The 27058-nt window shown below is 39.6% G+C and overlaps 1 protein-coding gene across 4 annotated transcripts in view; it reads left to right on the plus strand.

The window, feature by feature from the left end:
* Window positions 1-27058, plus strand: part of LOC122559948 (solute carrier family 12 member 5-like) — a 1091443-nt gene that overhangs the window by 1027426 nt on the left and 36959 nt on the right. For all 4 annotated transcript variants that reach the window (XM_087994966.1, XM_087994965.1, XM_087994967.1 and 1 more), the window contains exons 13-17: window positions 2269-2387; window positions 7038-7136; window positions 12029-12148; window positions 21312-21416; window positions 21844-22012. In XM_087994966.1, coding sequence (XP_087851092.1) covers window positions 2269-2387; window positions 7038-7136; window positions 12029-12148; window positions 21312-21416; window positions 21844-22012 — 612 coding nt within the window. The remainder of the gene's footprint in view (window positions 1-2268; window positions 2388-7037; window positions 7137-12028; window positions 12149-21311; window positions 21417-21843; window positions 22013-27058) is intronic.

Raw genomic sequence — 27058 nt, forward strand, 5'->3', positions numbered from 1 at the left:
TTTATGATTGAGCTACCCCTAACAGGCTGGAGGACATCCTCTCATGAAAAGTCAGAGCTATTCCTCTTACAGTTAATCATTTATTGTAATGGTTTTCCTTATCTTCCATTCCTTCAGGCAAATGGGAGAGGTGCTGAGGAAACAAGTGGAGTCACTAGATCTCGATGATTTGTCAGCTACATTGATCTAGGTCCCCTGAGCACTCTGGAACATGAAAAGTCAAGTCATGTACTACATGACAGAGTATCCCAAATGTAGTGAGATCCGAAATGTAATCAGTAGTGTTTTCCTGAACAAACAATAAGATCAATGACCATATGCAATGGGATCACGGAGGTCCTAGACAATAGTAATTGAATGTGACTGGAATACCAGCTATAGCCTTTACATATGCTTTCCTACTGAGCTGTATGCTGAATTGTTATTGTGGTGTCACTCTCTCCTTAGGTACAGTTCGTCACAATTTCATATCTCTGAATTGAAGAGACAGTCTCTCTTGAACTGTTGCTAATCTTCTACTCTCAAAGCCTTGAGCATTCTGTGACATATTTTGTAGATGCAAATGCAAAACGTGGTTGATGTAATCCGACACTTGCTTGTACAGAAGAATTCATATGTTTTCATTGCAAACAGTAATTTCTGATTTCCATTTTGTTTTATTTGAAATAGCAAATGCTTTTCTTCCTGAGATGAATAAAACAGAAGAAATATAAGTTGTTCCCACCCATGCAATCGGTGAGAAGGTGGCTTGGTGTCAGGGCCAAGCAGAAGTGGTAAAAGGTGCCTCACTCATGTTCAGGACCACATGAGTGGTATTATGTTCTCCTCGCAACCAACAAGGACATTTATGTAATTCAACTCCACAGACGTGATTTTCTCAACGCCTTCTGTTTTGTTGTGGGGTTGTGCCTGCTGTAAAACTCATCGTATCATTTTTCCCCACACTTACAAGTTAAAATTGCCCTCAGTTCCCGATGACATCATCAGGACCCAACATGCACATACAAAAATGGATCTGAAAGCTTTGGCTTACTGTCCTTACCGACTGCTTAACTAAGCAATGTCAAGTAACCACTTAAATGTCAATCCCAGCAGCTGTACTGTCTGTAAGTAACTGTGGTAACTGACCTTATACTGGTTTCTTGGAGACCATGAGAACTACAGGTACTGGAGAGTCAGACTGGATAAAGAGTGGAGCTGGAAAAAGCACAGCAGGTCAAGCAGAATCAGAGGAGAAGGGGAGTCAATGTTTCAGGGCAGAACCTATCATCAGGACTGGTGAAAGGTTCTGACCTGAAACTTCGACTCCCCTTCTCCATTGCTGCTGCTTGACCTGCTGTGCTATTTCTAGCTCCACTCTTTCTCCACATATACCAGTTTCCACAAGACATATAAGGTTGAAACCATACACTTCACTGCCCAACACCCACATTCACATCCTCATGTGTCCAATGTGTGAAGATTTATCACAGAATGGGATTAATTTTTACTTTTTGTAATGTTGGAAAGAGGAAATAACAGATCAGCAGTCTGTTTTATTTCTGTTGAATTGATTGACAAATTGTACAACAGGCCATTAATTCACTATCACCCATTTTATACAATCTGACAGCTACAATTTTGTGATATTTTTAATTTTAGTGTTGTTTATATTTCTTTGTCCCCTAATTTAATTTCTGCTATTTTCCTTTTGCTATTTATTCTATTCCCCAAATAAATTAATATCTCCCCCAAACAGTACTAGTTGACCTGTCAGTGAGAAAATTGGGCCAGAACGGGTTCCATGCATATGAAGTCTTTCTTCCCTTACTACCTCCCACCATTTTCCCAAATATCCATACACATGCATTATCTTCCAGGGTGCAAAGTCATTCGTTCTGGGAGCAAGCATAGCATTACTCCCTCTGCGATCCTGCTATTTAATCTTGTCCATAGTGCCTCAAGCACTGCTTATGGGAGTTTAACACTTTTCCTACCTAATTCACTCATGCCAGTATGGACCATAATTTCAATCTGTTGCCCTAACCTAGATTCATGCATCCAATACAAATAGCTTTTAATAGGGATATGCAAACTGACAATTCTGAGGCAGGAATTAAGTTAATTAGTATGTCTGTTCTAACATGTTTTCTCATCTCTTTCTGGACGACCTGCAGTAAGGTCATCTGCCTTTGAATGTTATGCTATTTCTACAGTAGTCTCCAGTTATGAATGTGCATCATTTCTCTTGCTATTGCTACAGTTGTCTCATTTTTCCATTTTTCCCAGGTATTTGGTCATGGAAAAGCCAATGGTGAACCCACCTGGGCCCTGTTACTGACAGCGTGTATCTGTGAAACTGGGATCCTCATTGCCTCTTTGGATGAGGTAGCACCTATCCTCTCCATGTACGTACCTTTTTTGGAATATTACTGACCTGAAAATCTAGAGTAGATTTCAATGGCCTGTGGCATCTGCAAAGAGATCAATACAGATTAGGAACAAAAACAGAAACTGCTGGAGAAGCTCAGCGGGTCTGGCAACATCTTGGAGAGACAGTGCAGTCAACATTCAAATGCAGTGACCTTCTGAAGTTTCTCCAACAAATTCTGTTTTTATTTCACATCTCCAGGCTCTGCAGTTTTTTGTTTTATTCTTGTATAGCCTGCTGTCTGGTCAGCTCCTGAATATGCTATTCCAATAAACTATCCTAAAAACCTTCTCTGAATTCCTCATTTCAGCCACCTCTGTCCATAGACTTTTTCAATCAGTATGTACATTAAATTCTCCTGTGATTATCAACATGCATGTCTGACAAGTTCTCGATTCTATCAAGTTTCACTCTGTTATGTATTAACTGTTAAAGGGCCTGTACACCATTCCCACAAGTGAATTCTTGCCCTGATAATTTCATATCTCTATCCCAACTGCTTCCATGTCTTGGTTTCCTAAACGTAGATCATCCCTCTCTATGGTGCACATTCCATCATTCACTGACAGAGTCACCCCTCCAATCTTTCCTAGATTCCTGTAATCCCTAATTCTTCTGTACCCTTCATGATTCAAGTGTCAATCCATTTAAATCTGTAACCATGATTCTATAATGCTATCATGTATTTATTCATTTCTATTTGCACTTTTAGTTCATCTGTTTTGTTTCATATGTTACATGCATGCAGATACAGAGTATAAAGGTTTAAAATTATATTATTTTTGAAAATTCTAGTCATATCTGTATGTTGACTCTTACATTGATACTGTCTATCCTTTCCTGTTCATTGTTTGCCGAATTAATACCTTCCTCTTTGACCTTGATTCTACTCTTTTATTTACTGCATCTTTCCAAATTTGATCCTTACCCCACTGTTTAGTTTAAAATCCTCTGTATTTGCCTAGTTATGCAGTTGGCAAGAACACCGTCCCCAGCATAGTTCAGGTGGAGACTACCCTTGTTGTTTAGATTCCACTTTCCCCAGTATTGGTGCCAGTGCTTCATAAATCTGAACCTTATGCAGGCAATACAATTGTATGGACATACACTCTTTGTGCAGAGAATGATATCAAACCCTTTCATTTTACTGTCCTTGTTGTCACAATTTTCTTTTCTATTTCCCCCTCTCGAGTGAATTGCAATGTCATGGTGCAATGGTCAATCATCTCATGCACACTACAGCCCTCACTCTCATCCAGACAACTTGAAAGAACCTCAAATCTGGTGGACAATTTCAAATCTGAGATCCCTGCATTCTTGCCTTCTGGGTCAAATTTCCTTTCTCATTTGCAGCCACACCCTCCTTCTGTGATCACTGATCAAATGATACAACCCAATCTGAAGAGGTGACATTGCCTCTTGGTACAAAGAATCCAGGCAACTTTCCTCCCTCCAAGATGCCTCACAATATCTGTACTTCTGCCTCCAGCTAATAAATTTAGCACTGAAGGTGTTCACACTTCAAACACTTGCTGCAAATGTAATTGCTCAGGACCAAGCTGTTAAATAACCTGTCAAGTGGATAAAATCTGTTCACTTTGAGAGTTAAACTTGAGTTCAGTTTCTCTGGATCTTTTCTGAGCCATTGAAAGAAAACCCGTTCTTGAAATTACCCTGATAGCTGATGGCCTTCAGAACATTATTTTGGTCAGTCTACTCTGGATATTCTTCCCTACTCCATACATATAGACCACATGGGACAACATGAGTTAAAACATAATTGTATCAATCTTTTGTATATCCAAAGTATAGTTTCAGTTTTACATTGCTCTGTCGCAGCACTTGACAACTCTATGTGCTTTTCCAATGACCTCCGCACATTGTTTATAGACAGTCAGACGATCTTGCAGGACACCCTCAAGCAGCTCTAGGCCTTGGGCTCCCAGTTTCAGACTGCATCATGTCAGCAAAAGCTGTATCAGCCTGAGCTGGCTCACTGTGAAGGTTAGGCAAGAGCACTTCTGCTGTGGCAGAAGCAGTTGTACGTTCTGAGCGAGGACAGCAGATTCATGCTCCACTGAATCACTGCCAACTCGAGTAATCTGATGGAGCGCACATTACTGCCTTAAGCATCTGTGTGTTCCTTTAAACACTGAGTTCCACAGCCATGATCTCATAACCTCATGAGCTTCCACTGCAGCATTGAGATGTTGGGTGGCTCTTGTCTGTACAACAATGGAAGCTGAGACATTGGTCACTAAACACTGCATTGGTGCACTGGTGTTGTTATAAAGTTGGCTACCACTTCCATTTTGGAAAGGATAGACTCCAAGCTTCATATGATGCAGTCTGCTAGTTTTGAACTAGACATTTCTTTGCTCTTCATTCTTGGAATATCTGTGTGCCATTTGTAAAACAATCATTTATTGCTCATCCCCATTTGCCCTTGAAAAAATAGTGGTGAAATACTTTGAACTGCTTCAGTCAGAGTCATAGAGGTGTACAGCACAGAAACCGACCCATCAGTCCAACTCCTCCATGCCGACCAGATATTCTAACCTGCAAATGAGCCCCACAGTTGTGCTAGGAAGGGGTTTCAAAGATTTTGACCCAGTGATAGTGAAGGAACAGTGATATAAGTCAAGGTGACATGTGGCTCGTAGGGAGTCCTGAAGGTCAAGGTGTTCCCATGCATCTGCTTTTGTCCTTCTAGCAGTAGATGTCACATGTTTTGACAGTGCTGTCAGAGAAGCTTTACTGAGTTAGTGCATCTTATAGATGGCATGCACTGTTGTCACTGTATCTTGGTAGTGGAGGGAATGAATGTGGAAGGTGATGGATGTGGTGCTAGACAGGCAGGCTGCTTTGTCCTGGATGATGTTGCGATTCTCGAGTGTAGTTGGAGCTGCACTCATCCAGATATACTCCTGATTTGTGCCTTGAAAATGGTAGAAAAGATATTGGGTAGCCAGGAGGTGTATTCCTCACTGCAGAATTCCTAGACTGTGACCTATTGTTGTGCTGCTATGTCCAGTTCATTTCCATATCAAATTATAACCCCCAGGATGTCAAAAGTGGGACATTCAGTGGTGGTAGTGCTATATAGCAAGAGGCTCTCTGGCCTACAAATGCAGCAAACCACTCAGTATTTCTGTGCACCAGTGTTCTTCTACAGGCCACTCCATGAAGTGTTCATCTGAATCCTTTGCAGTAGAGCTCATATGCAACTTCATCCTGCACTGAGCTGATAGAAAAACTATCTTTTCCTGTGGTCCATGCATCTTGCTGACTTGTGTACAGATCCCAATTCTATACCACACTCGATAGTTTGTGCAGTCTCTAAGCTGAGTTACCACAAGACCACAGTGTTTTTTGAGCAATGGTGTGGTGAAATTTTCACTCTTGGTCCTAAGGCAGCTTTGGCTGGTCAAGCCTCAATTTAAAAAAGAATCAGACGGTGAGGGTTGAAGTTAGGGAATGATGAGTGGTAGATAGCAAGAGCTCCATAGCTGCACCATCATCTGCATGCACTTAACATCAGATAGCAGAATGAGAGTGGAGTTGGGGTTGAAAAGTGGTAAAAAGACAGAAACAAACCATCATCATCAATGTTCTTGGGAATTTTGGATATAAGGGGCTTCTTTCTCCCTCAAGAAAGGCGGACAAATCAATTATTGTGTTCCTCTCTGTTTGGGCGATATGGCAATTATAACTGACTAGCTGCATGTCTGTGGAGCCTCTGGGATTTAGAAGTGAAATTTGCATCATGATCTGCATCGTCAAAGTTAACTGGGACATCCGAATATTAGCTCCAAGTCCAGACATTGTGCAAACAATGAACTTCAAGGCATTGAGCAGTATGGGAAGTTTGACCTGTGCTGGAGAAATACCATCATGTGAGGATGCACTTTGTGACTGTGAACAACGATGGCAAGGTCATTGAATCTTGTAGGAATGCTGCTAGTTCAGGCAGCCAGAATACAGGAGTTCACCTCCCTGCCCTCTGGCGCCATTCCCTTCTGAGAATCTTCCTTGAGGGACTCTTGCCCATCTCTCACACTGCATTGTCCCCAACTCTTGCAGGAATGTGTCTCTTTACTCCTGACTACTTCCATTACTAACACCTCCCACACCTCAGTGTTCTTTTGCCTCCCAGGTACTTTTATTTGCAGTCAATTGCACTAGTCAGTCAGCATCTGCTTCCTTTGAAGAGGGCCAGGTCAGTTATCCCAGCATGGTAGCCACAGGCCTACAATCACCAGCCACAATTACACCTCATTGTATATCATGAAATTAATGCATTGTGTTCATCAATATTATCAGGTACTCCAGATAGAGATGGAAAGATGGTCTATAAATGTGAGAAATCTGAAATAACTATTACAAAATGCTGGAAATGCAGAGTAACTCATTAAGCATCTGAAATAAGAAGAAATAGGTCAATGTATGTGGAAGATTGTCAATTCTAAAGCTCAAGTTTCCCATGTTGGTGCCTCTGAAAGACTATGTTTTCAGTGTAATATCAATTTGAGGCCTCTGTTAGAGTGTAATCTTCATTATCATTAAATGTCTTGTGTATTCTCAGCATAACAAAGGAAATGATTTTGTGTTTTATATTTATCCTCAGGTTTTTCTTAATGTGCTACATGTTTGTGAACCTAGCCTGTGCTCTACAGACACTACTCCGAACCCCGAACTGGAGACCCAGATTCAGATATTACCACTGGTATTTCATACTTCCTTATCTGCCATTTTTTTAACCTTGTCATTTTTTTATGTCATCCAGACCAAATCGTTGAAGAAAACACACATGAATAAAGCAGCATGTGTTACATAAAGATTACAGATGTCTCAATACATGTTATGTAGTGGATAACAGATGGCTTGCTGTGTGTTGTATATATAACAAGTGCTTCAGAGTGTAAGACAGCTATTTTCTACAGAAGATAGCAGGCACCTTCAAATGTGTTAAATTGAGGACAATGGATATCTGGCACTAATGGGGCAGTACATCATCAGCAGTTTGGATGATTTTTGTTCTGTACCATAAGCACAAATTTTAAGCAATGTACAGATATCATCTAACCTGAATGTATAGATGTTATTTGAGCACAGTGCACAGCTATTATTTAACACTAACGTACAGATCTTATTTGACCCTAGGACCTTTCCCATGTTTACCCCAGTGAACGTTTGCATTTTAATCCTTGAGATGCACACCCAAAATTTAAAGACTTTGAAGATTTTTAATCAGCTGATAAAGATTAAATTTGAAGATGATAACTCTTTATTTTTCTTATCCATAGAAAACATCTGTGCATAGAACAGATGACATAAAGTGATAGGTTTAACATCAGATCTATAAGTTTTATTTCCAACTATATCAAATTCTCATCATTGACATAACTTCTATTCATTCTTCAACATTAATTAACTGGAGTAAAAAATTCCACCATTTTAGGTATCATACTTTAAATATTTCTGTTCTTGTGTAAAATCTATAGTAGACAGTCAACGTTCTAGCATAGGCTCTTCAGATTTCCACAAAAGTCAGGCCAGGTTTCAGAGTTACTTTCAAACAATGTTTATTTGCATAGTATATTTGATGGTAATACTACAAGACAGTAACTTTCTGGCAGGATATTAGCACCTGGCTACAGTGTTACATTAAATTGTGATATTTGGAAATGAACATACTGGTCATATTGGAGCTCTTTGTGAGGTACACAAGATGAGTTGGACCAATATGTCTCATTTGTTGTTTTGCCTTCCATCACAGCCTACCTCAGTGACTCATCTACATATTCATTAAATCCAACTCTACAGTTATTTCAGTGTGCTCTCTAAGTGTCCTGACATGTCTCAGTGGCTGACTGCACAATCTAACACTGAAATATGCAGGTCATTTAGCCACATGATTGAATTAGCTAAAATGACAGTGCAGGTATAATGATTCACTTCAGTATCTCTAAGTTCAGAAAGGGGCAAAAAAAATACTCCTCATTATGTTGTAAATGGTGGTAGTACATTCCTTTCTGAGTCAGAATGTAATGACATTAGGCTGACAAATCAGTGCTATATCATGGAGTGCTGCACTTCAGAGGTGCTGTCTTTCAGATGAAACAATTAACCATGGCCCAAACTACCCTATCAAATGAAATGAAAGATTTCATGGCATTACTTTGAGGAAGAACAGATAAGTTCTCCCCAGTGTCCTGACCATTTATCCATCAACCTATACCACAGAAAGCTCTGGTCATTATTTACTGATTATGTGGCCTTGTGGAGTTCAATGTGGCTATTGGTGTTCCATTATTAGCACAATGGCTGCTTTGAACTCAATTAGCTGTCAAGCATTTCAAACATTCTGCGAATGTGATAGTTGCGACAGAAGTGCAAGTTGTTCTTTCTTTCTTTTAGTCAGTAACCTTTTCTGGAAAATGTCTTTTATGTAGATATAGAGTTTGGAGAATTTAAGGTCTCACTTTAGTTAAGACCTGAATATGCACTGTCTAAATACATAAACACAGAATATGCATTCTGAGAAGGTACTAGTGTTAGTCTAACTAACCTCTCGGAGTCAATGATATAATGGGAAGACAGATAATACCATGGAAAAAAACACATTCCCATTACTATGTATTCATCCAAAATGCAACAACTGGCATAGAATTATCCTGCAAAGATATGATTTTGAAGAAAAGGTAAAATTTGCAAATAAGATTTGCTCAACCTTGAAGGCCAATGAGACCTCAACTGGGCTGTCACTTTGTATTATAAGCAATCTGTTATCTATTCAGCTAGCAGTGCTACTGATGCATGAAGTTCATTCAGATTGTTAATGGCTGTCTCCACTGGGCCATTTTAAGATTATTCTTCTGGATGAACGACTGGATGAAGGCAAAAGAAAGTAACTGATGGAGCTCCAGCTTTTAATGAGCCCATCTTGATGCTTCATTCTCTCATGAATTTTGAACTTCCTGCAACAACCACAAAACATTAAGGGTGAAGTTGGTATTGCGACATCTCAGGTATCTGTTTATTCTTTCTAATGGGCTTCAAAAATCAAGATAGCTTCTTAGTTAAGAATGTGAAACTTATTCAGAAGACAAAGATAGCTATGAAGAGAACAAAGGATTGATGATTTTGGACACCAAGGGTTGTCATCAGAGGCAGGTCGGCAAATATCCTGCACCAGTGTTATTGTATATACCAATACACTGGTAAGGATATAGCTTCCTGGGTGATTCTGACAATAATGTGCCAACAACAGAAAAGTGAAATACCTGCTCCAGCAGCATTGTCATTGAATCCACTATCATCACAGTGAAAGTAAGACAAGATTTGGAGATGCTGGTGTTGGATAGGGGTGTACAAAGTTAAAAATCACACAACACCAGGTTATAGTCCAACAGGTTTAATTGGAAGCACACTAGCTTTCGGAGTGACGCTCATTCATCAGGTGAGAGTGGGGGGGCTCAATCCAAAGTAAGACAAACCCTTCTGCATCTGCAGACAGAATATCAGCTCACTGTTACCATTATTAAGAGGCTACTATCCTCTGAGAGAGGCCTGTGTTGTGTGGCACTGCCACCATTTAAGTAGGCTGGTCTTGGAACAGATCTAATGACTCATTACTGGGCATAGATGAGGCTCTGTGGGCCACCAGCAGCACATTGTGTTCAGACAAGTTCTGCAAGTTCATAGACCCTATTCAACCATTGCCATCAAGTTATTGGATTAACCGTAGTTCAATGAAGAGTAAAGGAGGGCATACCAAAAACTAATGAGCTGAATTCACACACAGGACTATTTGCATGCAAAGTTGTATAAGCAGCAAGTTATTGACAGAGCTAAATGATTCCTTAGCTAATACATCAGACCTCAGTTCTACAGTCTTGCTACATCCAGTTATAAATGGGATACATGATTAAACAACTTACTGCAGGAGGTGGTTTCACATATACCCCATCTTCAAAGATGGATTGGCCTAGCACATGAATGCAAAAGATCAGATTGGAACACTTGCAGCAACCTTCAGCTAGAAGTGCCATGTTGAAGATCCATCTCAGCCTCCTCCCCAATTTCATACAGGCCAATCCCAATTCAATTCAGTCCATATGATATGAAGAAATTAATAAGAAGGCATGGGATACTTCAAAGGCTATGGGTCCTGACAACATTCCAGCACCAGTATTGAACAACTGTACTCCAGAATTTGCCAAACTATTCCAGTATAGCCACAACACTGGCATCAACCGAATAATATGGAAAATCACCCAGATATATCATGTACCCAAAAAGCAGGACAAATTCAACAAAACCAATTACTGTCCTAACATCTACTCTTACTCTAGGTAAAGTGATAAAATTGATGATCAATAGAGATGCCAAGCAGCCTTTGCTTCATGATGGCCTGCTCAATGATGCTCAGCTTTGGATGAACCAGGGCTAGTCAGCTCCTGACCTCATTACAGACTTGGCTTACACATAGATTAAAATTTAACTTCAGCGATGATATATGAGTGACTGCCTTTGATAAGGCCACTTTTGACTGAATGTGGCATCAAGGAGCCCTACAAAACTTAGAGTTGACGGAAATCAAAGAAAAATCTCTCAGCTCATTGGAGTCATACCCGTCACAAAGGAAGATAGTTTTTATTGTTGGAGGTCAGTGATCTCAGCAGCAGGACAACTCTTCAGGAATTCCTCGGGGACTGTCCTCAGTGGTTAGCACTGCTGCCTCACAGTGCTAGGGACCCGGGTTCGATTCCAGTCTCGGGCTGTCTGTGTGGAGTTTGCACATTCTCCCCGTGTCTGCGTGGGTTTCCTCCGAGTGCTCTGGTTTCCTCCCACAGTCCAAAGATGTGCAGGTCAGGTGAATTGCCCATGGTAAATTGCCCATAGTGTTAGGTCAGTCAGAGGGAAACAGGTCTGGGTGGGTTACTCTTCTAAGGGTCAGTGTGGACTGGTTGGGCTGAAGGGCCTGTTTCCACACTGTAGGGAATCTAATCTAATCTAAACAATGGCAGCAATTACATAGGAACACCAACACTTGCATGTTCCCCTCTGAACTACTAATATCCTGACTTGGAAATATATTGCCATTCCTTCACTGTCACTGGATTAAAATCCTGTAACTCCATCGGTCACAGCATTGAGGGTCTATCGAAAGAAAAAGGATCTCTGCTGTTCAAGAAGGCTGCTCACCATCACTTTCCCAAGGGCAATTTAGGATAGGCATTAAGTGCCAGCCCAGCCAATGACCATGATTGAATGAAAAAAACCCACAAGCAGGTACTGATCTCAATGTATATTCTCTCTGCATTCACAATATTTCCGCTTATGCAGAATGCTCCCCAAAGCAAAAATGAACAAAGAATTAACTTTAAATTCTGCAGTACCAGTCACGACCTCAAGATGTCCTAAAGCATTTACAGTCAATGAAGTGCCTTTTTTTAAGTGCATTATTATTAAGGGCATTCTATATCATAATAAATAATGCAAACTAAATAGTTGACAAATTCATCACAAGTGTGGTGTTTCAAAAAAAATAACATGCTTGTGTCTGTAATATTCTTTTTCTGTCGCAGTGATATGCTTATACTTTTTTCACAGGACTATGTCATTCCTGGGAATGAGCCTGTGCCTATCCCTGATGTTTATTTGTTCCTGGTACTATGCCATAGTAGCCATGGTCATTGCAGGACTTATCTACAAATACATTGAGTTCAATGGGTAAGTCTCTGCATTTATTTTGTATAAATCATTGTTGAGTGAAACTCTGAGCTGTAAATAATCTCCTCGTCCTTCAATTGCAAAGACCATGTGCAAATTATGTCAATTTTGAAAATTGCTATTTGCAACTGTCGTTTCTTAACCTCGCAGTATTGACTTCAGAAGTTGTTTCTATGTTCATGCAAATCCAGTCATGAGATACGGTGAGCCTAGTTTTAATCTATGATTGGCAGGAGAGAGCAGTGGACAATTTGGCCTGTAGTGCAAAAGCAAATTGATACACATGTTGAAAGTTTAACAAAGAAAACTGAAAATTCTAGAAAAATACTCATCAAATCAGTTAGTATCTGCAGAGAGAGAAGTAGATATAATATGTCAAGCTGAGATCCTGCTTCAGAATTGCTTGGTTAGAAGCAGGTATATACAAAATCCAGGAAAGAGGAAGACAAGAAAAAGGACAGATAAAGAACAAAATTGAGATATTTATATTCTGGTAATGGGCTGGGTGGTTAATGGCAAAAGTGGCTGTGTGCTTGAAAAATTAAACTAGTACAAGACAACTTTTCTATATATTGTGTCCTGTGTATTTTTTTTGACAAAATTGGGTGTTTGAAGGCTTCATTGTGTTTTCTCATGTGATACAGTAAAAATCCAGAATAGTATTCTAGTGTACTGCTGTAAAGAACAAATTTGTTGTGTCAACTATTCTGGCACTTTTCTATCAAGAAAAAGTACATGGGGTAAAGTCCGTTCATATAGTTAATCACGTTGCTGGTGCATATAAATTCAAAATCAATTCTTGTCTGAATTACTTAGAGATCCTTTCCAATCTGGTGTTAATATTCTGAATTGCGTAGGAATGGATTTTACATCTCATGCACCCTTCCCTCCTCACCCATACCATCTTGAGGAAGGAGGGTCCTATGCTGTTGACACACTAGATGAAATACTGGATTACCTCATTCACTAGATGAAGAAAAATGTCTGCTAAGTCTGCAGAATTTGAAATATTTTCTTTAATTTGCCCACCTCAAATCTCCCTGCACGTCTTTCTCCCTTTGGCACTGTCCATCCACCATTCTCACACCATACCCTATCTCCTTTATAGCTATATTACGAATTAGGGACACATTGTCAAAGCATTAATGACAGGAAATAATATATATTTCATCAAGTCTGCCACAGAACATAGAACAGAACGGGACAGCACAGGAACAGGCCCTTCAACCCACGAAGATGTGCCAAGCATGATGCCAATTTAAAGTAATCCTTTCTGCCTGCCCATGGTCCATAAGCCTCCATTCCCTGCTTATTCACGTGTCTAACAAAAAGCCCCTTACAAGCCCCTATTGTATCTGCCTCCACCACAACCCCGGCAGCACTTTCCAGTCACCTACCACATTCTGTGTAAAACAATTTCCCCTCACACCTCCTTTGAACTTTCCCCCTCATATTAATGATAATGGTCTAATGATCAATTGCACTTCAGGGTTTGATTCACTCTAGGGGGTAATTTATTTAACACAGTAAACCACATTAAAAGTGATGAGGCAAGCTTTATAGGAGCAAACTGATCTCAGTTTGTGTGCAGTATGCAGTAACATTTGCTGCAAATAAAAGGCACAGCATAATATACACACGGCACATGGACACCTGCAATGTAAACTCTTTTGAAGTAGGGGTACAAATATGTCACTCCCACTATTCCAAAGCGAAAACTTAATTATTGACAAAAACAGCTTTCTAAGATGAAAATCTAATGCACAACTGTTTACTTTCTGCATACATTGATTACCTTCTAATGGAAACAAATTCCCCTTTGTCTCCTGAACTCACTCTCTTCAACTGTTTAAAAAAATGACAATTACTATGTCCACAGAAATGCTTACAGGTTAATCATGAAATACTTTCAGACTCACAGAAAACCCATATATCACTAGTTCAAAATTCAGAATAAATTATATTACATTATATATTATCACATGTCTTATACAGCATGAAAAATCAGTTGAAATGTCCAGATCTCATGATGGTGACTTTGGAAATGACATTAGTTTTCACTGTCATCAGTGGTAATGTCTGCTTTTCATGTTGACCAATGAGCATGTTTGTGTTGTCAAGTTTTTATAGTGACAAAATCATAGAGTCATATAGCACAGAAATTTGCTTATGCTGATGCACTGCAGGCAAGTTTTGTTCCAGATTAGCAACTGAATGATTTCATTCTGCAAACTGTCAAATGTTCTTGGCATTTACTATTTTGTTCGTTAAGAATATCCAGCTCAATTTCAAAATTCTGGTTCCATAGCACACATTCTTTTAATTCAATGAAGGTTTTAGTCTTCTGTTGGTGCAGTATATTTTCTCCTTTATAACCTGCTGTAGCCTTTCCAACTTTGTTTTCATTTTGGTATCTTATAAGGCTGGACATTTTGCATATGCTACTTGAATGATTGTTTGGATTTCTGCACCTCCTGCTTAAGTTCTTTCACAAGCATCATTGCTGGTATCTATTTTTGAAAAGTTAGTTTCATGAGTGATTTACAACGTGTGTGTCTGCCATCTTCTGCAGCATTGCTTTGAGCTCAGCCAATATTTCTGTAGCTGCCCCTGCTAAGCCTAATCTATTTGATGTGTAAGTTGTTCCAAATCTTCTTTGAAAAATCTTTTCTTTGCATTGATGATGTAAAATTTGTGGTTAATCCTGCTTCCATTCTTTTCTCTTCATTCACTTTTTCTGGGCTGAGAAAAGGTACCTCCTAAACACTTCCTCATCTCAGGAATGGGGTCCTTAATTCTGGATTGATCATAGGCTATTTGTTCAGACATTTCCTCTTGAACTTTCATTTTTCTTGTCCCAACAGACAGCTGAGATTTTAGCTCCATCAATTCAGAAAAATAACTAAAGTTTTCTCATCTTCTTTCATATTCAGTCCTGTCACTGTTTCTCAAATAGTCTGCAGCAGTCTCTATTGTGTCTTTCATGTTTGACTAAATCCATGGTTTTGACTAGCGCTTTTGGATTTTGAAAACATTGCACTTGGTATAATGACATTGATGTTTTCTGTGAGATTGACAGTGTTAAGTATGTGTTTACCATTTGTTTTGTTGTGGATATCACTACCTTCTGATTTGTCGATCTCGACAGATATATCCCATTGGATACCAGGTGATTCTTAATATAGCTTGAAGATATGCCTTTTGTGTGGTTGATTTGGGTCAGTTCACAACTCTTTGTAGCTGCATCAGCCTTAGCTCCCATGTTCTGCCTCTGCCAATGGTCGTTTCTGCTATATGGCACTTGCAAAATTGATTGAAAACTGGACATCTCCTTAGAACATGCAGAAAGAAACACCTTTCACATGTCTTGCTATGTTTGGATGTTCGTAGTGATTGGTGTTAACCACCAAGTTTCTATTTAGGACCTATAAACTTTGCTGACCAATGAGCTTTGCTTTTATTTTATCCTTCAGTAGCTCTTTAATGCTGTAAGTCATGGGTTTGTCTAGCGAATTTTGCTGAAAAACCTCCAGGGTGGTGGATGTGATTCTGTTTGCTAGCTTCCAATCTGAAAACTCAAGCAATGAGTTCATTTTCTGCATCTACTCACAAAATGGTCCATGGATTCTGTCTAAATTGTAGATGACCAAAACAATGGCTATGAATATGAGTTGTACCATATTTTTTGGAGATTGTTTAAATCTTCACCTATTAGGCTTCACATTTTAAGTGTGTTTCAGCTTTCATTTCTAATTGCTAAGCAAATCTTAATAGCATTCTTTTCTGCATTAGTCAAATCCAAGTTTAGATCCCATAGCTCTGAATGTCATTTGTGTTTTATTAATTCAGGGAATGCACTCTTCACTGGTGTACCCAACATTTATTGCCCTTCCATATATTATCCTTGAGGAAGTGTTAGTGAATTGCCTTCTTGAAATACTACCATTCATTTGCTACAGATGCATCAAAGGGACATTTAGCTCAGTTGGCTGGATGGCTGGTTTGAATTGCAGAGTGACTCCAACAACATAGGCCCAATTCCTGCACCAGCTGATGTTACCATGAAGGACTTCTATTCTCAACCTCTCCCCTCGCCTGGAGTGTGGTGACCCTCAGGTTAAACCATTACCAGTCCCGTCTCTCACTATCTCTCTATATCTCTCTCTCTCTCACTACCAATGGGACAGCAGCCATGTGGTCGGGTCAGACGATGGGAATTTTACCTCTACCAGTTAACTGCTCCTACAATGCTATTAAGAAGGGAGTTCCAGGATTTAGACTTAATAACAGTGAAAGAACAACAGTATATTTTCAAATCCATATGACAAGTGGCTTGGAGTAGGATTTGCAGATGGTAGTTTACCATGTATCTCCTGCCCTTGTTCTTCTCAATAGTAGAAATCATAAGTTTGAAAGGTGCTGTCTAAGGAAACTTAGTGAGTTGTTGAATTGTGTTTCTTACATAGTAGACGGTGCTGTTACTGAGTACATAGAACATAAGAACTAGGAACAGGAAAAGGCCGTCTGGCCCTTCAAGCCTGCCCCACAACACAATAAGATCATGGCTGATCTTTTCGTAGACTCAGCTCCACCTACCCATGCTCTCACCATGGACCTTAATTCCTTTATTGTTCAAAAAAAATCTATCTTAGCTTTAAAACCATCAACTACTTCACTGGGCAAAGAATTCCATAGATTTACAACCCTCTGGGTGAAGAAGTTTCTTCTCAATTCATTCATAAACCTGCTCCCTCTAATCTTGAGGATATGCCCTCTCGTCCTAGTTTTACTTGCCAGTGGAAACATCCTCTCTACTTCTATCTTATTTATTCCCTCCTTAAGTTTATATGTTTCCATAAGATCCTCTCTTTATCAATGAATATAATCCCTGTCTACTCAGTCTCTCCTCATAAGCTAACCCCCTCAACTCCAGAATCAACCTAGTGAAACCCCTCCAATGCCAGTACATTCTTTCTCAAGTAAGGAGACCAAAACAGCACACAATACTCTAGGTGTGGCCTCACCAGCACCTAATACAGCTGCAACATAATACCCCCGTTTTTAAACTCAATCCCTTTAGCAATGAAGGATAAAATTCTATTTACCTTCATAATTACTTATTGTACCTGCAGACCAACCTTCTGTGATTCATGCACAAGGACACCCAGATCCATTCTGAATAGCAGCATGCTAACTTTTTACCATTCAAGTAATAATCCTTTTTACTGTTACTCCTACCAAAGTGGATGACTTCACATTTATTAACATTGTATTCCACTTGCCAAACCTTTGCCCACTCACTTAAAGTATCTTTGTTTCTCTGCAAGGTTTCACAGTCCTCTGCACACATTTTCAGTGCCATTGATCTTCGTGTCATCTGCAAACTTTGACACATACACATGGTCCCCTCCAAATCATCTATATAAATTGTGAATAATTGGTGTCCCAACACTGACCGCTGAGGCACACCACTAGTCACTGATTGCCAGCCAGAATAGCACTCAAAAACCCCACTCTTTGCTTCCTGTTAGTCAACCAATCCTCTATCCATGTTAATACTTTACCCATCATGCCATGCATCTTTATCTTATGCAGCAGCCTCTTGTGCAGCACCTTGCTGAAGGTCTTTTGGAAATCTAGGTACACTACATCCACCAGGTTCCCATTGTCCACCTTGCTCATAATGTCTTCGAAGAATTCCAAAAGATTAGTTAAGCATGACCTACCTTTCATAAATCCATGCTGCTTCTAGCCAATGGGACAATTTCTATCGAGATGCTATTTCTTCCTTGCTAATAGACTCAAGCATTTTCCCCACAACAGATGTTAAGCTAACCAGTCTATAATTTCCCATCATTTGTCTACCTCCCTTTTTAAACAATGGTATCACATTTGTTATTTTCCAATCTGTTGGGACTGCCCCAGAGTCCAGTGAAGTTTGGAAAATTACTACCATGCTATTTCTCCCACTATCTCTTTTGGTACCCTGCGATGCATTCCATCAGGGTCAGGAGACTTGTCTATCCTTAGCTCCATTAGCTTGCCCAACACTTCCTCTTCCATAACAATTATTGTTTCCAGGTCCTCACCTTCCTTCGTCTCTTTGTCACTTACTGGCATGTTATTAGTCTCCTCCACTGTGAAGATGATACAAAATACCTGTTCAATGCCTCGGCCATTTTATCATGTCCCCCCATAATTAAATGTCCCTTCTCATCCTCTAAAAGACCAATATTTACTTAAGCCACTCTTTTTCTCATTTTATATATTTACAGAAACTTTTGCTATCTATCTTTATATTATGTGCTAGTTGTTTCTCACGTTCTATCTTGCTTTTCTTTATAGCTCTTTTTGTGGCTTTCTGTGACCTTTAAAGTTTTCCCCAGTCTTTGTGTTTCATGCTGTTCTTGGCCACTTTGTATGCCTTCTCTTTCAATGTGATAGCCTCCCTTATTTCCTTAGACACCCAAGGCAGATTATCCCTTTTCTTACAGTCCTTCCTTTTCACTGGAATATACCTTTGCTGAGTACTTTGAAAAATTGTTTTGAAAGTCCTCACTGCTCGTCAACTGTCCCACCACAAAACCTTTGTAGCCAGGTCCTCACTCATTCTATTGTAGTCTTCCTTGTTTAAGCACAGCACACTGGTATTGGATTTTATCTTCACACTCTCCATCTGTATTCTAAATTCAACCATACTGTGATTGCTCATTCCAACAGGATCTCTAACTACGAGTTCATTAATTATTCCTGTCTCGTTACACAGGACCAGATATAGGATAGCTTGCTCCCTCGTTGGTTCCATTACATCCTGTTCAAAAAAACTATCGTAGATACACTCAACAAGTTCCTCCTCAAGGATACCCTGGCCGAGCTGGTTTGACCAATTGACATATAGTTTAAAATCCCCCATGATAATTGTATCAGTGATGGAGGCAATGAATGCTCAAGTTGATGGATGTGGTGCCATTCAATTTGGTTGCTTTGTCCTGGACGATATCAAGCTTCTTGAGTGTTGTTGGAGCTACACTCATCCAGGCAATTGGAGAGTACTCCCTCATACTCCCAACTTGTGCTTTGTAAATTATGAACAAGTTTTACAGAGGGACATGATGAGTTATCTGCTGCAGTATTCTTAGCCTTTTGCTCCGTAGCTACAGTATTTATATAGTTAGTCCAGTTAGTGTCAGGTCAATGGTAACCCTCAAGATGTTGACAGTGGTAATGGTATTCAATAACGGTAAATGCCATTGAATGGCACGGTACAATTGTTACGTTTTCTCTATCAGTCATTGGTTACCAACTGTGTAGCGCAAATGTTACTTGACATTCATCAGCTCGAGCCTAGTTATTGTACAGATCTTGCTCCAATTGGACACAGACTACTTCAGTATCTGAGGAGTCATGAATGCTGCTGAACATTGTACAAATATCAGTGAACATCCCCACTTCTGATCTTATGATGGACAGAAGATCATTGATGAAAGAACTGAAGATGTTTGGGCCTAGGATAATATTTGTCCTGCAGTGTTGTCCTGGGGCTGAGATCACTGACATCAACAACTACAATGATATTCCATTATGCCAGGTATGAATGCAACTAGCAGAAAGCATTTCCACTGATTCCCATTTGACTCTAGTTTTTCCAAGGATCCTCAATGCCATACTTTTGGTTGAATGTAGCCTTGAGGTCAATGGTGGTCACTTTCATCTCACCACTGGAGTTCACCTTTTTTGTCCAGGTTTGAACCAAGGCTGAAATGAATTCAAGAGTTGAGTGACTCTGATGAAACACAAGTGGACATGATTGAACAGCTTACAGTTAAACAAATGCTACGTGATAGCTCTGTGGGTGATCCCTTCCATCTCTTTATTGATGAGCAAGTGTTGACAGAGGGACCAGAATATTTTGGCATTGGATTCATCCTGCTTTTAGCATTGAGGACATTCCTGGACAATTTTCCACATTTTCAGTTACTTACCAGAGTATAATCTCTACTGGATCAGGTTGGCTTGGAAAGTGGCAAATTTTGGAGCACACGTCTTCAGTACTATTGGTAGTATGTACTCAGGGCTCATAACCCTAATAGTATCCAGTTTCTCAAGGCAGTTCTTGATATCAAACTGGCTGAAGACTGGCATCTGAGATAGTGGAAACCTATGAAGGATGTTGGGATGGATCAGCCACTCAGCACTTCTGGCTGAACATTGCTGCAGGTTCTTTAGCCTGCAAAAATTCTTTTGCACTGATGCACTTGACGCCCCATCATTGAGGATGGGAATGTTTGTGGAGGCTCTTCCACCACTGAGTTGTTTAATTGTCCAGTCCATTCATGATTTGATGCAACAGGGCTGCAGAAATTAAACCTGCTCCATTAGTTGTGGGATCCTTTAGCTGTATCTATCACATGATGCATTGTTTAGGGACAGGAAAATAGTTTCACCAGGTTGACACTTCATTGACATTGTTACAATTCCTGCCGTGCTCTCTGGCACTTTTCATTGAACCAGGGTTATCCCCCACTTTGACAGGTGGATATGAAGGGCCATGTTGTCACAAATTGTGTGAATAAAATTTGAGCCAAAGGAGTTCAAAGCAACTGCTTCAGTAATTCAATGAAAACTAAACAGACCAGCAACGGGATCAAAATGGAATAACTTTGCCTGTTTGATTGATGCATCAGATACAATAATATCAGTAAAACAATGAAATCAACTCTTATGATATTTAACCTTGTCAGATCACAATCAAACGACAGATCCTGCCATACAGATTGTTTTCCTTGACAGAGGAACAGTCTAAGCAAAGTATATATTGTGCACAGTGTATTATACTGTAGGGGGTTCATTAGCTTAGTTGGTTTGTGATACAGAGCAATTTCAACAGCAGTTGGATCAAGTCCCACACCAACTGAGGTCACCATTAAGGTTCCACCTCTTAACCTCACCTATCACCTGAGGTGAGGTGACCCTTAGGTTCAACTCACTACAAGTCATCTCTCTCTTGTGAGACAGCAGCCCTAAAGTATATGACATCTTTACTTTGTCATCTCACTACTGTCTAATCAGAAAGTAATAGTTGACCATACATTAGGTATGTGTGATTTAGCCAAATGAAAGTATGTGGCAGAATGGTTTGCTGATCCTTATTTCTTTCCTGTAGAGCTGAAAAAGAATGGGGAGATGGAATCCGTGGTCTGTCCCTCAGTGCAGCCCGGTATGCTCTGCTCAGGCTTGAAGAAGGTCCTCCTCACATCAAGAACTGGAGGTTAGTAGCCAATTTAGCTTTGAATATCTTTGTTGAGCAAAACTGTAGGGGGTTAACATCTTCAACACATAACTGTCAACCATTAACAGTGAGGGTCTGACATATATGGAATTCATAAGGCATCTTTAAATTTGTAAACTGGTCAGAATAATGCAGTTTGTCGGGAAAACATTTGTTCTATATGCATTTTGTTGTTTTACTTGACTAAAGTGATTGAATCATGGACTAGTTTGTTTACCTTGGGTGTAAGCATAATTGGTCCCCATGCATTAATGAATCTTTTATTTCTCCAACAAAGCGTGGTGGAATGGATTACACTGAGTACTCAGTTCCAGCTATTGGAAAAACATATGTTCTAAACACAAAATTGTTCTGTTTGGTTGTGTTCTTTTGTTGAATTAACCAAAATAATTTGGTTTACTTGTAGGCCCCAGCTTCTGGTACTTGTAAAGGTGGACCAAGACCAGAATGTCAAACATCCACAGCTTCTGACTTTCACTTGCCAACTCAAGGCTGGGAAAGGGCTCACTATTGTGGGCACAGTGTTGGAGGGTAGCTTTCTGGAGAATCACACACAGGCTCAACGGGCTGAAGAGGTACACAATAACCTAGTTTCATTGTCTCATTAACATCTTTCTGCAGAACATCAGCTTGATTATCGAGACAGATAGACTAAGGAATAGTCTTTCATAAATCTTGCTTAGAAATGAATTTCCAATTTATATTCATTGAGAATTAGCAGCTAGATCCCATGATATTTGTATAAGCAATTTAAAAGTTGTTTACCAAAGTCTGAAATGACATTTGCCCATGTTATATATTTAGATTCCATTACAAAACACAATGTTCCTATCAGACTAGTACACACTAGTACAAAATAATGTGAGTAACATATTTACCCATATTATTTTGAAAGAAAAAAATTCCCTTGATTTGAGAATATGTGTTAAGTTTCCAAAATGTGCTGATGAATGCAGGATGTTTTAATCAGTTGAGATGAGATAAAAATAATAGGGTAATGATGGGTTCATGGTAATGTCACTGGATTGGTATTTCAAAGACCCAGATTAATGCACAGGAATGTGGTTCAATAAATTAAATTAAGAAAATCTGGAGTTGAAGATTAGTCCTAGTGATGCTTGACTATAAAACTATCTTCAATTGTGGGGGAAGAAAAACCCATTGGGATCACTAATGTGTTTTGAGGAAGGAAATCTGTTGAACTTATATGGTGCAGCCAATAAGAGGTATGAAACTCAATGGTTGACACGTAGGGGAAGTGACCTTACAAGCCACTCAGTTCAAGAACAATTATGGTGAGTAACAAATACTGCCAACCATACATACATCCCATGAAAGAATAATTTTATTTTTCAAAATGGTCTGAATATCTATTAGTTTAAAATAAAACTCGTACTATAGAGTCTATTCTAAGCTTTTAAGTCCCTTAAAATATTTAATCCTTATAAAAACCAAAAAATATGTAATATCCACATACCAAAGACAATTAATCCTTTAATAATCTTTTTGAGTTATTAAAATGGACTCCCTGCTGAAATTATTGTAGGTTATGGAAAGTGGCCACATATTTTTAAGAACGCAACGGGAGTTTTTCAGAAATGTCAGCAAATAGTTAGTGCAAATGCTGGAAGAGAATTTTTTTCAACTTTTTTTCAAATGCAAGCATTTTTTAAAAAATTAATGCCTGAGATTTTAAATAACTTCAAGCTTGAGTTTTTATTTTCTTCACCATGACACAAGCATCTATTTTTTAAGAACTGGGGATTGAAATAATTTCATAGCTTGATATCAACATTATACACCCTGCACAAGTATTTATGTTCATTCAATGTTATGCCACACTGAAGGAGCACCCTGAAACCTAAGACCTTTATTCTCAGTGTTGTAACACAAGTTAAAGATTTTATAACTTATGTAAAGTTCCCAATTTACCAGATTTTCAGAGCCAAGTTAATAGAAAGCACAGACCAGGTTTCTGTACTTAACAAGAGTTCCTATTTATTATAAGTAATTTGACTCTAGCTACGGGTAAACAGTTATAAACCATCATGCATATAACACAATTACTTAAAACCTCAAGGTTTGTGAGAAGATTTGTAGCTCGGGTGCTCGTTGCTGTGGTTCTGTTTGCCGAGCTGGACGTTTTTATTGCAAACGTTTCGTCCCCTGTCTAGGTGACATCCTCAGTGCTTGGGAGCCTCCTGTGAAGCGCTTCTGTGGTGTTTCCTCTGGCATTTATAGTGGCCTGTCCCTGCCGCTTCCGGTTGTCAGTTTCAGCTGTCCGCTGTAGTGGCCGGTATATTGGGTCCAGGTCGATGTGTTTGTTGATGGAGTTTGTGGATGAGTGCCATGCTTCTAGGAATTCCCTGGCTGTTCTTTGTTTCGCTTGCTCTATAATGGTAGTGTTGTCCCAGTCGAATTCATGTTGCTTGTCGTCTACGTGTGTGGCTACTAGGGATAGCCGGTCGTGGCGTTTCGTGGCTAGTTGATGTTCGTGGATGCAGATCGTTAGCTGTCTTCCTGTTTGTCCTATATAGTTTTGTGCAGTCCTTGCATGGGATTTTGTACATTACATTAGTTTTGCTCATGCTGGGTAGCGGGTCCTTCGTTCTGGTGAGTTGTCTGAGAGTGGCTGTTGGTTTGTGTGCTGTTATAAGTCCTAGTAGTCTGGCTGTCATTTCAGAAATGTTCTTGATGTATGGTAGTGTGGCCAGTCCTTTAGGTTGCGGCATGTCCTCGTTCCGTTGTCTTTCCCTTAGGCATCTGTTGATGAAATTGCGAGGATATCCGTTTTTGGCGAATACCTTGTACAGGTGTTCCTCTTCCTCTTTTTGCACTCTTTTTATGGATGGCACTCATCCACAAACTCCATCAACAAACACATCGACCTGGACCCAATATACCGGCCACTACAGCGGACAGCTGAAACTGACAACCGGAAGCGGCAGGGACAGGCCACTATAAATGCCGGAGGAAACACCACAGAAGCGCTTCACAGGAGGCTCCCAAGCACTGAGGATGTCACCTAGACAGGGGACGAAACGTTTGCAACAAAAACTTCCAGCTCGGCAAACAGAACCACAGCTACTTAAAACCTTATAAACCTCCATTTATGCACGCACAGACTTGCAGACAAACAACAGGTAAAATAGGTTATCGGCAGGTGGAGAAAGAAGTTGAAAAGACAATTCAGTTGGTCTTTTCTCCCAGGTTCTGTTATTGAGATGATCTTTATGACTCTTATCCTGGCTAGCACATTGCCTCAGTCATCATTCTCCAGATGCTTATAGCAGGTTTAGAAGGTCTGTCAAGAGAGCCTTGAAGAGTTGTTGCCTACTTGAATGGTGTATTGAATGATCCTTAGATGTCATGTGACAGGGCAGTGAATGTCAATTTCTTCCTTCCCTCTAGCAAGCCAATTCCCATCTTCATGATAATCTACCGGTAATGAGGATCTTGGGTCTCCCCCCTAATTTCTGGCAGCCTGGTTGTAGACTGAGATGGAGCTCTCCTGGGAAAGCACCCTGTGACCTTTGGAGAGGCCCAGTGGCTAATTACTGCAGATAGATTATAGATGTTTTTAAATGGATTGCTCTTTTCTTCCTGAGATATAGCTTCAGAAGAAAAGTTATCATGATTCCATGTGTCAGACAGATAGAAATTTTATTTGATGAGATCATTTATAACTCAGATAAGCAGATGCTGAAAGATAGAAGATTAAAGTCAGCTTACACACTTGTAATCTTTTATTTAGAGACTCTCATTATATATTATTGGTCTCCAAAACTACAACCATCCTCTCATTCTGCAGCTGTTACCCTTTTGAGCAAATAAAATAAATAAACTAAGAACAATCTCTTAAGGTGGACCTGTAAACAAAATTAAAAACTAACTCAAATAAAAGCTTCGCTGGAAACTTGTTTAAAAAAATGTCATTCCCAGAGCTCATTATGTATTCCAACCTGCAACACTTACCAGTTTCAGAGAAACTCAAACAGCATACTCCCTGTCTAAAGATATCTGATTAAAAGAAGGGCAGACAGTTGAACTCTGTTCCATATATGTGTGTTGGGCTGAAGGGCCTGTTTCCACACCGTAAGTAATCTAATATACACACACTCAAAAATTCTTTTGAAAATGTTTTCACGTGTATACTCTTGAACACTAAATTAACAAGAAAGGATAAAGTCATTATAATTCCACTCACTCATTAAACTGGTAGTGGTTTAATCTGAGAGTCACCGTGGTAGATGTGAAGGGAAAGGTTGAGAAGCAGAGTCCTTCACAGTAGTGAAGGTGCAGGAATTGAACCGATGCTGTTGGTACTACTTTACATTACAATCCAGCTATCTTGCCAACTGAGCTAACCTACTCCAGCAATAGCCTCTCATAGGAACACTGTAACAAAAATCAAATGGTCAAAGGGAACTTATCACAGATAAATTAAATGTAATTCCTGGGGTAATGATGCAGTCCAGTCACTGCAGTGCCCTCCAGTTGCAAAGGCTGCTGCTATATACGAAATCACAGATGAATCCTCATTTAATATCCATCATCAAAATACCTAATTGCAATACATTGAACAGCCCCCTATTTAGAAATGTTGTACGCAATATTATTATAATGTTATGGACCAGGCCAGATCACTCAAAACATTTTTAAGCAGGTAGCCCAGACTGTAACTTTGCTATTTGTTTTAGGTAAGTGTCTAGTGGATATTCCCGGAGTGAATTAGTTGATCCAACTGCCAAGTTTTAAACAAACAGAATTTATTGACAAAATTATAGAATGCAACACAAAGAACAGAAAATAGAATACCAGCTAATTATCCTATCCAAAACCTGACAGACTATCCTGACTTAATGATGGTGTCCCATAAACACATCCCTTAGCAGATAGAGTAAAAATGAGACAAACCTGGGGTTATGGGTTTAAATTTAGAGAGAGAGGGAGTACCCAGCTGGACTTGCCCCAACAACCTTTCTTCACACACAGCTGCTGAACTGAATCCAAAACTCTAATCTAAATGAAGGCCAGCTATACAGTTAGCTGGCCACTTCCCTTTGATGATACCTTTTTTTAAGACATGAAAGTCTTAGGCCGGAGGCATTATCTGTTAGTGGTAGACAAAAAGGGCCCCAATAAACTTTTCAAACCCAGCCTAATTGGAGTCTGGCCAATTACCCCTCTCTGGAAACAACTCAAGGGCATAGTAACCTTGTGAAAAGACCAACATTGTGATACCACCGCCCCTTAAAAAAATGAACCATCAATATCCACAAATGGCTTCATTTTTCAAAACACCAAAAAATAGCATTCTGTATCCTAAAACATTCATATACATTCACTGACTATAAACATGAAAACATGCACAACTACATTAAGATTTAGTCCGTGGCATTCCCACCATTGAATGCCTCCATCTCTCATTCGAGTCTCGGTAATGCATCGTCACTCATATTTTCTTGATCTGCCACATGCACAACTTTCAAATCAAATGGCTGTAACAACAGGCTCTATCTAAACAGTCTGACGTTTTTGTCCTAACGTTTCTCCACAAATTTCAATGGGTTATGATCAGTGTATACGATTGTCTCAGATACATTGCTGGTAATATGAGC

This window comes from Chiloscyllium plagiosum, unplaced genomic scaffold (genome assembly GCF_037043375.1).
Source record: "Chiloscyllium plagiosum isolate Xiang-an unplaced genomic scaffold, Cpla_swu_hap1 HiC_scaffold_15, whole genome shotgun sequence".
NCBI classification, from domain to species: domain Eukaryota; kingdom Metazoa; phylum Chordata; class Chondrichthyes; order Orectolobiformes; family Hemiscylliidae; genus Chiloscyllium; species Chiloscyllium plagiosum.